Below are 11,982 nucleotides of genomic sequence, written 5' to 3' on the forward strand. Positions count from 1 at the left end.
GGGGGTGTTAAAAAGTTAGATTTCAATTGTTGTTTAAACAATGTAACAAAATAGGTAATAAGAATAAGTTCAAAAAATATTTTTCCTAATTTTGCGTTTATAATGACCATCATATTATTCATTATATTCTATTTGATAAGACGATGAGCTGCCAGTTATAACCAATTGCCCGTCTAACCAACAATTAACAATAACTACATCCGGTGATACTGCTATTGCTACTTGGACTACACCTGATGCCACAGACAATTCCGGTCAACCTGGATTATCATCGAACTATCCCAGTGGATATCCATTCCCTGTGGGAATGACCGATGTTATTTATGAAGCAAGAGATGCATCTGGCAATGGAGCTCAGTGCACTTTCGTAATAACAGTCAATGGTACGCTATGCTACTGTTGTTTTAATCTTGTGTCCTACTTTTCTATTATATCAATATTAATGACAACGTTAAAAATAACAACAATAATAATGATAACATTAATAAAGAAGATGATAGTATAATTAATAATATTAATAATTATCACAATAATACTAGCAGTCCAAATAATCCTTTTGTATTAATAATTGCTAAATAGTATACATACATCAAAACAATAGTCTTTCAATATTTCAATATTCATATCAGTATTCATTTTGTACAGATTTATAACTAATTGTTATATTTCTTGCTTTAGATTTTTTATGCATAAATAAATTACTTGATGTTTTAATATCGGTACAGTTCTTAGACTGGTCGATTAGGAAATTTCTAATAGCATAATATAGGTTTATAGGTTTGACATACCCAGAGAGAAACAAAACAGTACGAATTTTTCCAATTTGGCATCCAACAACTTTGGCATCAAAACACTGGCTTGGACATTACAGTTTAAAGGTCATTTATTTATTTAGTTATTTATTTACTTGAATACTGTCAGAATCAAAATTGAATTTAAATTTCAGATAACCAGCCTCCAAACTTTGAGAACTGTCCAAGTGAAATTGAAGCAAACACCGACTTTAGACAACCAACAGCAACGGTTTCATGGACGGAACCTTTCGCCGTCGACAATGTAGATGGCAATTTAACCTTTACTAGTACATATTCTCCTGGTTTTATGTTTCCTGTGGGTGTATATACTAATTCATATGAAGCTACTGATAGAGAAGGGAACATTGGCAATTGTGTGTTCACAATCACAGTGTTTGGTAAGAAAGCTATTTATTTTAAACTGTTGTTTTAATAATGCATGTCAGTAAATAAACAAGAGCGACCGCTCACCGGTCCGCACCTTTCTCCACGGTACAGGTGCAAGTTATTATATTGGTTTTTTGAAGAGCTAATAAGATAGAAATTTTCAAATAATTAGAATATTTTTTTGTACAAGAAAATTATTTAGAATGTTCATTTGTACAAAATTAAAATATCTTAAAATTGGAAAAAAAATAAAATTTCTTAAAATTGAAAAAAAAAAAGAATTTAATACCAAGACGCGATTCAAGCTCACAATCTTAATTTCTTTATAACACATCATTTTTATGCTAGTATTTGGAGACGTACTAAGTATTCGGTACGCTAACACGTCAGGTAGGGCAAAACATCACTCCTATGATATTTTCCTGACGCAAAGTCATCTTTATACCTATATTTTGCAAATTCATTTTAATTTTGTAATTAATTTCATTTAAATCTTTATAAATATGGCATTGTAACTGTCCTTTATTTTCTTAAGTATCATTTGTGTATTTATTTTTATCTTTTTAGACCGTGAAAAGCCACAGATTCTTAACTGTCCTACTGGCATTACAGTAACCAGTTCTAACATTGCCAGATGGGCACCACCTAGAGCTACCGATAATACAGTTTTAGTGACACTGCTTTCCACAGTAAATCCTGGATCAACTCTACCATCAGGAACAACAAGTGTCACATATACTGCATATGATCAATACCGCAATGAAGAATACTGCATTTTCAGCATAAATGTACAAGGTAGTGTGACAATATTTTATTCCAATTTTATAAATTTTTAGCAAACAATTGATTGTTAATTGCCTCAGTTATTAAACCTTTTGAAAGTCATTAAAACATTAAATGCAATACAGGTTTATGTTTACGTACTGTTTATTTTAAGTCCATTTGTTTATATAATTGCGCAAAATAAATTGTAGGCCTAATGATTAATGTATGGAAAACGTTATCAGAAACTTGGTGTTAAATGTGAATACGAACGAAGGTCAAGAGAATGAAGGTAAAACACTTGTTTCTAAGTTATATACTTTATTTTTATTTTTAAATTCTTTAATATTTCTTATTTCCTAAACTTGAAACATAGGAATTGGTGCTCCGGTTATAACCTACTGCCCAGATAGTCAAGTGGTTGTTGCTGATGAGGGCGCTTTAGATGCTGAAGTATCGTGGATAACTCCAAACGCCACAGACAATGGAACCGCATTAACACCAGAATGTAATTACTTGCCGGGTAGTGAGTTTGATGTTGAAACACGGACTGACGTCATTTGTGTCTTCACAGCCTCTACTGGACTGGAATCAATATGTAGATTTTCAGTTAATGTTGAAGGTAACAAGTTTTCAGCAGAATGTAATTTGATACTATTAAAAATGTACATTAGAACTGAGTTCAATATGAATGCGCAATGAAACTCTAACATTAAATTAAAGTAAAACACAGCAAAAAATAAGTTAATAAATGTGGTTCGCTCATGAATGCATCTATAGTAATATCGTAATAAATTTTTTTAGGTGGTAATTACATTTTCTTATCAAAGCGCAGCTTATATTCAATAATCATATTTTTTATAGGTTATTAAAGACGAAAATTACCAATACAATAAGAAAGAACGGATTAGGAATAAATTTTGCAGAGTAGATGTAATACTTACATAAAACTAAACAATACTAATAATACATTACAATTGCTGTATTTACAAAGTTGGACTAAAACGAGAGCCATTATCTACTCTTATATTGATTTTTCTAGATTTATAATTAAAGGTTTCTTATTTTTAATAATTTTAGCTCCACCGGATTTAGAAGACCCGGTGCTCAGCTCCTGTCCACCAAATCAGAATATTGAAGCTGAATTAGGAAGTACATCTGCAGTGGCAACCTGGACACCTCCAAGTGCGACCGACAATTCAAATATAAGTCCAACATTAGAGGTTACAAATGAACCGGGCTCAAACTTTGATATTGGTGAGACAGTAGTACTTTACATTGCACGTGACTCATCAGGCAACACCGACAGTTGCCAATTCAAAATAACAGTGTCAGGTGAGTAAACTTGCTTATTATGTATTTTTAATTTAAATAAATGTTTTGAACTATATTTGCTGTTGAAATACATTATAACAAGTAAGAGGCCTTTTAGTTTTTTTAAAAAGAATGTTTAGAAAATAATCAATTGATGTAAACATTTTTTGTTTTTGGTTTTCTTCGTAAGGCTTTATTGATAATACTGATCCAGTTATTGAAGACTGTCCATCAAATATTAATGAGTTTGTCAGCGTTGGCACGACCACTTATCCAGTCGGGTGGGATCCACCTACGGCAACTGATGACTCGGGATCGTTAGATTTTGAAACGGATTATGAACCCGGATCCTCATTTAATGCCGGTGAAACTACTTTAGTGACATACACTGCCACTGACACCAGCAACAATGAAGTTTTGTGTACATTCACTGTGACTATTACAGGTATACTATCAGTTTTCTATACTTTAAACGACATCTTTGATTTCGAATTACGTATTTCCCCTTATTGCGAAGCATGTTTCTTGAAAAACATACATGTAAAGCTTAGGTAAATATCAGAAGCATTAATATTTTCAGGAATAAATACATTTATGCTTAAAGTCAAATGTAGCAATACTGTATAGTATTTTAAAATGCTGATATATTATGTATATATATATATATATATATTTATATATTTATATTTATATTTTTTGTGGTCAGTTGATACACAATCTCCAACTGTAACTAACTGTCCTGTTGCCATTGACGAAACTATACTATCGGGAGAAACATCTACGGTAGTGACATGGACATCACCAACAGTCCAGGACAACTCAGGAGATTACTCCGTTGAACCTTCTATTGCTTCCGGTTCAGTTTTCGATGTAGGAGAAGAAACAGTTGTTTACTCAATTTCTGATAATTATGGAAATACCAATAATGATTGTTCCTTTAAAGTCACAGTATCAGGTAAGGCATTACATCAATCAATTAATCAACATATTAACCAATAGCAATCGATCAATCAACTGGTCGATGAATCATCTGACGACTGTTTACAAAAATTAATACAAAATATTGGTCTCCATCCAATTAAAGACCACTTTTGGGACCTGGGTTTCCGTGGTCTTCAGCAGATTTGGACTCTCAGTCAAATAATAAAGATAATAAAATTGTTACTTAGGGACCACAGAAGTGTCTTTAATTGCAGGGGTCTTTCATTGGAGGGAGACCTGTAGTTAGATTTACAATATTTTGATATCTTTACAAAACTGTACGTATAGCAGGTTACGTTTGGTGTTTGAGAATCACTAGATAGTTGATTTAATTCAAATTTTTAATAATCCCGTCTACCCCTTAATAGTTCGTTTTTTATTTATTTTATTTTGTGTTCCAAAGACAAATGATATAAAAGGGGAAAAAAACATGTTTATTATGTGTGCTAGAAGACACTTTTCAGGAACATTTTTATGTTATTTATGTGATTTCAATTGCTAAGTCGGCTAATTTGTGAATAAATTGAATGAAATTGAAAGTCGGACGATTGATTATTTTATCAACAGTGGACGAGGTTCCCAGTTTCAACTTTTGTCCCGAAAGCAGTACCGTTAACACTGAACCCGATTTAGCGACAGGTATTGCTATGTGGGGAATGCCAATGGCAAACGATGCCGAAGATGGAACCATCATTCCAACATCGACATCAACATCAGGGCAGCCATTCAATTTAGGCAGCAATCCTGTTGTTTATACCGCTACAGATTCTTCCAATCAACAGGCAGAGTGTACATTCTATATAACAGTCATTGGTAAGATGATAATTTTCAGAATTTATAACCATCATAATTTCTTTATAATACAGAAATGCACCTAATAAATTGAATATAAGAATAAATCTCATAGGAGTGATGTGTTGCCACGTGTTATCGTACCAAATACCCGGTACGATAACACGTCAGGTAAGGCAAAACATCACCCTTATGGTACTTTCCTGACGCAATCACTCATCGAAATACGAATAAATCCGATACATATGTGCTAAAATTTTACAAAACTGTTTTACCATTATATTTAACAGATAACCAAGATCCAGAGTTCATCACAACCCCTGACCCTCCAGTGGTCTGGGTGTTAGCTGGATCATCGTCTGGAATAGTAAGCTGGGCAGTGCCAACAGTAAACGATAATGCCGATCCAAATCCTACTGTAAGTTTGACAGGAGGTACTAATGGAGGCAGTTTCCCGCTTGGCACAAATCCATTGACGTACACAGCAACAGATGACGCTGGCAATTTTGTTACGTATTCATTCGATGCAATTGTATATGGTAATTATATATATATATAATTATATAGTTATGCATTTTTGTTTATACCATTTCATTAATCAGTCATAGGTCTATAATTACTTCGCCTACATTTGCAAAGATTGTTTCTTAATGAACGAATACATATATTTAATTATAATGCACTAGGTGATCGGATCCGAAACTAGCCACTTGCAGAAGCTCGGTGGTCTAGTGGTTAAGACTTCAAGCTAGTTATCTGGAGATTGTGGGTTTGATTCCCACATTAATCACTTGCGAGATTTTCTTCGCTAGCATTTGTGAACGTACTGAGCATTTAAAACGAAAACGTAGTACAAAGGGAGGACAAACATCATTCTAATTTAAGTGTTAATTTCAACAAATGTTAGTCCCTACTGTAGCTTTTGCATTTTTAAGTGTTTTTTTTTATTATACCTGAATGAATAACCGAATACACAAATACAATATTATTAATAGGCCTATGTGATGGGGCTTTCTGTTACATCACAATATCACAATAAGGGTAACTTGGTATAATTATGTTTATAATATTGTCTCATGTCGTACTCTGCAAATAAATTCAGATACAAACCAGTCAGTAATATAACTTAATAATAATAATGTATCTTATATAATTATTTCAGAGGATCTACCTCCGATGTTTACATATTGTCCTGAGAGTTCTACAGAATATACAGATATAGGCCTTGCTACTGCTACAGTATCGTGGAACATGCCTACGGCTGAAGATGAACGAGACGGAACAATCACACCCACGTCTACCTCAGTTTCGGGCCAACAGTTCGGTTTTGCAAGTAACCGAGTCACATATATTGCTGTCGACTCATCAAGCCAGACTACTGAATGCGTCTTCTTTATAACTGTTTTAGGTAAGCCAAATATTGTGTTACTTACAAAATTAATTCAAAATGTTTTAAAATTTATAGTTAAATAACTACAACTATAATTTTAACGTCTAAATATATTTGGAGCCAGGACCCGCAAACTGGGAAAACATGATAGGTTATATTTGTAGGTACATAGTTGTTTATATGACTGCTGATTGTGGCTATGCCAGTGCTTCTGCTGATGGTGATGATAATGACGATATTAATAATAATGGTAATAATGATGATGGTGGTATTGATTATGATGCATTGTACAAGGTGGAAAATTAATTTGATATTGATAATCTGCAATTCTTATTTTTATTAGACAATCAAGACCCTCAAATAACAAATATAATACCTCCTGTTCCTGTCACTGCTGCTTTGGGAGCAACCAGCGCAGTAGTCACTTGGCCAGAGCCTACAGTTTCTGATAACGTAGACCCAAGTCCATCAGTACTTTTAACAGGTGGGGTAAATGGTGGGACGTTCAACATTGGAACAACTGATCTCAGCTATACGGTTACTGATTCAAGTGGAAACTCAATTTCGTATGATTTTGAAGTAGTTGTTAATGGTAAGGATATCACAAATCTTCATTACTTATTTCTTTCGCTTATCCTCGACAACCCTGTTTAAAGTCCCATTTGGTTTGTATTTTTTACTCGTCGGAGATTTGAAATACATAAATGATAAATATCATTTATCTTTGAAAGGCGTTATATTAATTGTTACTACAATGGTGATTAGGGGTATCATTATAAACTATTTTTAATACATTATGACAATAGACCTCACCTTTTCCGTTTTCATTTTTAAATCTAATTTAGTTTTTAGCTGCTGATTCTGTGTGACACCCTTTTAACTTTTTTATTTATTTTTATAAATTACCTTATATTGTAATGAAACGAGAATTAATACATTATTTTTGTTGCTGTATAACATATCTAATAATTAAAATATTTTTTTACATGTATGCAGAATTTCCCCCAGATGCAACCGAGCCTGTGTTCACATTTTGTCCAGGAGCTGTTACAGCCAACAACTCACCGGGATTATCGACTGGGGAAGTCACTTGGACTTTGCCAGTTGCTACCGATGACGGAGGTGACGTAGCAGTCACACCGGCATTCAGTTCTGGAACATATCCTATTGGAACGACATCAGTTGTTTATTCCGCAACGGACGGTGTAAATACAGTAACATGTACAGTTATAGTGCAAGTCATAGGTAAGCGAATTAAAATATAACATTTTTAATGGTGAACAATAATAAATACATCACTACTACTAATAATAATAATACGTATATATAATTAGGAATTATAGTGATGAAAGTAATTATATCAAAAATATCTTTAGTATTTTTCTGACAATTTTAATTATTTTTTAATAATTGTAGACAACGAGAAACCTACCATTGACAATTGTCCGGAGACTATGAATTACTATGTGCCTTCGTCGTCAACTAGTGTCCTAATAATTTGGGATGAGCCGACAGCATCTGACAACCTTGCAGTAACGTCTTTCACTCCTAACATGAATTCTGGGACTCGTCGGACATCAGGCACTGAAACTATCACATATACAGCATTAGACGCTGCCTCGAACATGCAGACATGTAGTTTTGTTGTCAACATTTTGGTAGAAACCAGTAAGTCAATTTCATTTTCTGACTGAAATACCTGACAAAATTAAAAATAGAAAAATTACTGCATCACAAGAAACAAAATTTAGATGCACATAATTGAACTAAATAATAGAAAAATTAATAGAATAAATAGAATGTTAAAAAAAGGAAAAAACATTTTATGAGGCCTACTTATCCATCTCAGAAAGCTGATCCCGGTGCTATTATTTCTCTTGCAAAATGCATATTATTTATTTACTCATCGCAATATTAGCCACCTATAAATCGTTGTTAGATATTTTTATCATTACTAGCTATTAAAAATAACTTTCCATATTTTTTAGATCCAAGAGGCATACAAGGAAGTGTGATTATGGATGAAATTCGTGGAGTAGACGGATTATTTTCGACAGCTTCAGCAAACCTACTTATTTCACAATTGCAGCAAGACGTATGACTATTATACTTATAGCTAATAGTCTACTATTTATAACAAGTTATATTTATAAGTTTTTTTTAGACTTGGAGAAAAACATGTTTTTTATAGTCGTTATGATTTAAAGTCAGGCTCCGGAGGAAAAACAATTTCTGATATGTTGTAGCACTGATTTTTCTAAGACAGAAAAAAAGTTTGTCTGACGAGAAACTGGGGAATGATGAATGAGATACAAATTTTTGAATATTTAAAAACTGGGGGGAAAAGGGGCGTAACCGCCCTTTTTTACACCTTTTCCCCCAGTTTTTAAATATTTAAAAATCTGTATCTCATTCACCATTCCCCAGTTTTTCGTCAGACAACTTCTGCCTGTCTTAGAAAAATTAGTGCTACAACATATAAACATTTTTTTTTTCTCCTGAGTCTGACTTGGATTCAACTTTCATGGCGTCAATACATTTGTTATTATTGTTGTTACTTTCTATCCATATTATAGAATAATATTGTTTATCCATTTACTTTTTACTTAGCTTGATGACCTATTCCGTAGCAGTGACATTAGGAATGATTTTGTTGATATTTCAATTTCAACTTATGACTTTAATGATGAAAATAACGCAGTGGTCATCTTTAATATTGATCTGATATCCAGTTCAGCGTTGGACTCTGATGACATAGAAGATGCTTTTTATAATGCTCTTTCTGGTGGAACTATGTTCGCATCCGACAACTCTATCCAGGCTAATACGTTCTTCGCTAGTAAGCAAATATTCTTAGTTGTCGACGGACGTGATTCTCAATCAATCATTTTCAATGACTATCCGCTTAGATTCGGCCCAGAATCGTGAATTAATATAGTTGAATTCCATGCACTAAATGGAGATAATTATATGAAGGCCTGCAATGAAGAAAGAGAGCCTAAGGGCCCACATGGCCAAATGAAAATTGTTGAATGCTCAGTGCAATAATATCTTTTAGCTTATGAATACACTACTCACCTTATTAAATAAGTTACCTTTCCTTTATAGAAACTTCAACAATATAAAAATATACTGTACTATTGTAAAAAAAAGCTAATGGGCTTCACGGTATTAATAAGAAAACTCAGGTTTTTTCATTCTTTTGCACTTAAGCTACAAAAAACAAAAGTAAAGAAAATATACAAACTTGTCCATACATTGTCTTCTATGTCTATGTTATTTGTTTATTCTATATTTGATTTCGAATTTATTGTATTTTCACTTAGATCTTATAAGCCTTGAAGGAAGTGTTACAATGGATGAAATCCGTGGGGTTGATGGTACATTTTCCACAGTTTTAGGCACTACGCTTATTTCTCAACTACAGGGTGACGTGAGTTCAGACTTACATGTTTTTTTCTTTCACTTATGTTAATGTGTTTCGATAAAAACAGTAAATATAAAATCTTAATAACATCAATTAGGCACCAGTTAGGGAAATGAGTAAATAAAACTGTGGCTTTTGTAATACTGTAGCTTATATATCAGCTCGTATGTGTCGTTTTATGTATTTTTTCATACAATTAAACATCTATAAATCAAGTAGACATTTATAAATTTTCTCATCATTAAACTAAATTTTTTTAATTGATTACATGAATTTTTATCTTTAATTTTTATATAGTTATACGACCTGTTTCGCACTACTGATATCAGCAGTGATTTCGCAGGAATTTCAATATCAAGTAATGAATTCGATGATAATAACAACGTCCTTATCGAATTTGTCACTTACCTTGTTGCGAGTTCTACAGTGATGGCATCCGACATCGAAGCTGCGTTTTACGGTGCTCTTACTGATGAAACTATGTTTGCAACAGACAATGCTATAGAAGCAAATACATTTATAGTCGGTTAGTTAGATATATTTGAATACATCACTTCTTAAACCAAAATTAGAGAGCCCAAATTTTATTTAAATTTGCAAAGGACTAGTGTTGATCGATCAAAAGAATGTTCTGTTCTGAGAACAGTATTTTCGTTCATTTATTCTGGTTTGTTATTAAAACAACAAAATTTGAGAGTGCAGCATTGCACTGAATTTCTTCAGACTAACATTATGATAAGCATAATTAAATAATAATAAAGTTAGTTTAATTAAATAGTACTGTAAGTATGCTCGGGTTGCACATAAGGCTGATAACGACTTCCTCCATTTTTGTCTGTTGAGATCTAGCTTCTTAACCAAAAATATATATACTTTCATTCAACACAAATGTTTTCTAAGTAATATTGTGTATGCTTTGCTTCTTTTTCTCCTTGTGTCCATGTACTCCACAATTACATCTGTGGTATCTCTTTTATCTCTAAACGACAAATAGCTGGTCTATCTTCTCTATGTGATTTCATCTTCTCATTTGCTGTTAAGTAACTGTCAGAATATTGTTTGATATTCTGTATAAATAGGCCTACCCGAGCTATGAAAGTTAAGTTTAGTATTATTTACCAGTAGAAGTTCCAGTACAATGATTTTTATAATAACAAAAATATATGTATATATTTAGGTGAAGATATTTGTACTAATTCACCTTGTCAAAATGGTGGCGTCTGTCAAAGGGTTGGTTCAACATATTCGTGCATGTGTACAGATGGTTACGAAGGAGATAATTGTCAATCAGGTAGGATATCTACGTGCTTTGGTAAATTGGTATGAATTAATTTCACTTTATTTGCCTTAATTGAAATTAAAGTGAATTCAACAGAAATTTTAGCCAATGATGTCTTTCTACAAGAGACGCCAAGTAACAAAATAGTATAGTAAGTATGGCTAACTTAAAGTTAACTTACAGATGTACAATACAAACTCTTTCTTTAATTGTGGTAGTTTTTTTTTCAATCTGGTAGGTGGGTTTAGACCCAATTGTTCATATGATTCTGTAATAGCTGATTTATTGGAAAAGTACTTAGAAGTGTTAACACCAGCAACTAAACATACTGGTTTTACCTAAACAAAATCCTTTAAAATAAACTATGAAAACCGATGGAATTTCGTCAAAAGTCCTTTTTAATTTATGTTGTTAACATATATAATATATATCAAATATATAGAAATCTCTTGCTCTCTCAGCAAAGGTCATACCGTTTATACAACAGAAGCCCATAAAGATATAATTTCGGATCTAAGATCACTAGTTTATCTTCCCTTCATGTAACTAGTGCACGGGCCTCTATAGTAATGGTCTAGCTGTATGACGCCCTCTGATAACGAGAGATTTCTACCAGAGACCTCTTTTTCATACAATAAGGAACTTTCGTCGATGAGCTGTGTTTGATACTACTGTATTTATATTTACAGTGTTAATAAGTACATGATGGAACATTGTAGGCTACCCTGTAGCTTTTCAACGAATAAAGTCCTATGAAAAATCATTGTGTAATAAAATGCCTCCGACGGGATTCAATCCTGCGATCTCTCACTGACAAGGCGAGCATCATAACCACTAGACCACGAAGGCTTAATGG

At 32.9% G+C, this 11,982-nt stretch overlaps 1 protein-coding gene across 1 annotated transcript in view; it reads left to right on the forward strand.

The window, feature by feature from the left end:
• Positions 1-11,468, forward strand: part of LOC117103264 — a 66,660-nt gene extending 55,192 nt beyond the window's left edge. Inside the window, exons 55-73 of the mRNA XM_033243833.1 lie at positions 141-383; positions 947-1,192; positions 1,749-1,976; positions 2,320-2,565; positions 3,024-3,278; positions 3,448-3,702; positions 3,964-4,212; positions 4,806-5,051; positions 5,321-5,569; positions 6,193-6,438; positions 6,764-7,012; positions 7,417-7,665; positions 7,837-8,088; positions 8,409-8,515; positions 9,031-9,259; positions 9,747-9,853; positions 10,145-10,373; positions 11,025-11,159; positions 11,365-11,468. Of these exons, the coding sequence (XP_033099724.1) occupies positions 141-383; positions 947-1,192; positions 1,749-1,976; positions 2,320-2,565; positions 3,024-3,278; positions 3,448-3,702; positions 3,964-4,212; positions 4,806-5,051; positions 5,321-5,569; positions 6,193-6,438; positions 6,764-7,012; positions 7,417-7,665; positions 7,837-8,088; positions 8,409-8,515; positions 9,031-9,259; positions 9,747-9,853; positions 10,145-10,373; positions 11,025-11,159; positions 11,365-11,468 (4,124 nt within the window). The remainder of the gene's footprint in view (positions 1-140; positions 384-946; positions 1,193-1,748; positions 1,977-2,319; positions 2,566-3,023; positions 3,279-3,447; positions 3,703-3,963; positions 4,213-4,805; positions 5,052-5,320; positions 5,570-6,192; positions 6,439-6,763; positions 7,013-7,416; positions 7,666-7,836; positions 8,089-8,408; positions 8,516-9,030; positions 9,260-9,746; positions 9,854-10,144; positions 10,374-11,024; positions 11,160-11,364) is intronic.
• The last annotated feature ends 514 nt before the right edge of the window (positions 11,469-11,982 follow it).

The sequence above is a fragment of the Anneissia japonica genome, unplaced genomic scaffold (assembly GCF_011630105.1).
Source record: "Anneissia japonica isolate Jap-2015-1 unplaced genomic scaffold, ASM1163010v1 scaffold2207_len539183_cov196, whole genome shotgun sequence".
Classification (NCBI taxonomy): Eukaryota; Metazoa; Echinodermata; class Crinoidea; order Comatulida; family Comatulidae; genus Anneissia; species Anneissia japonica.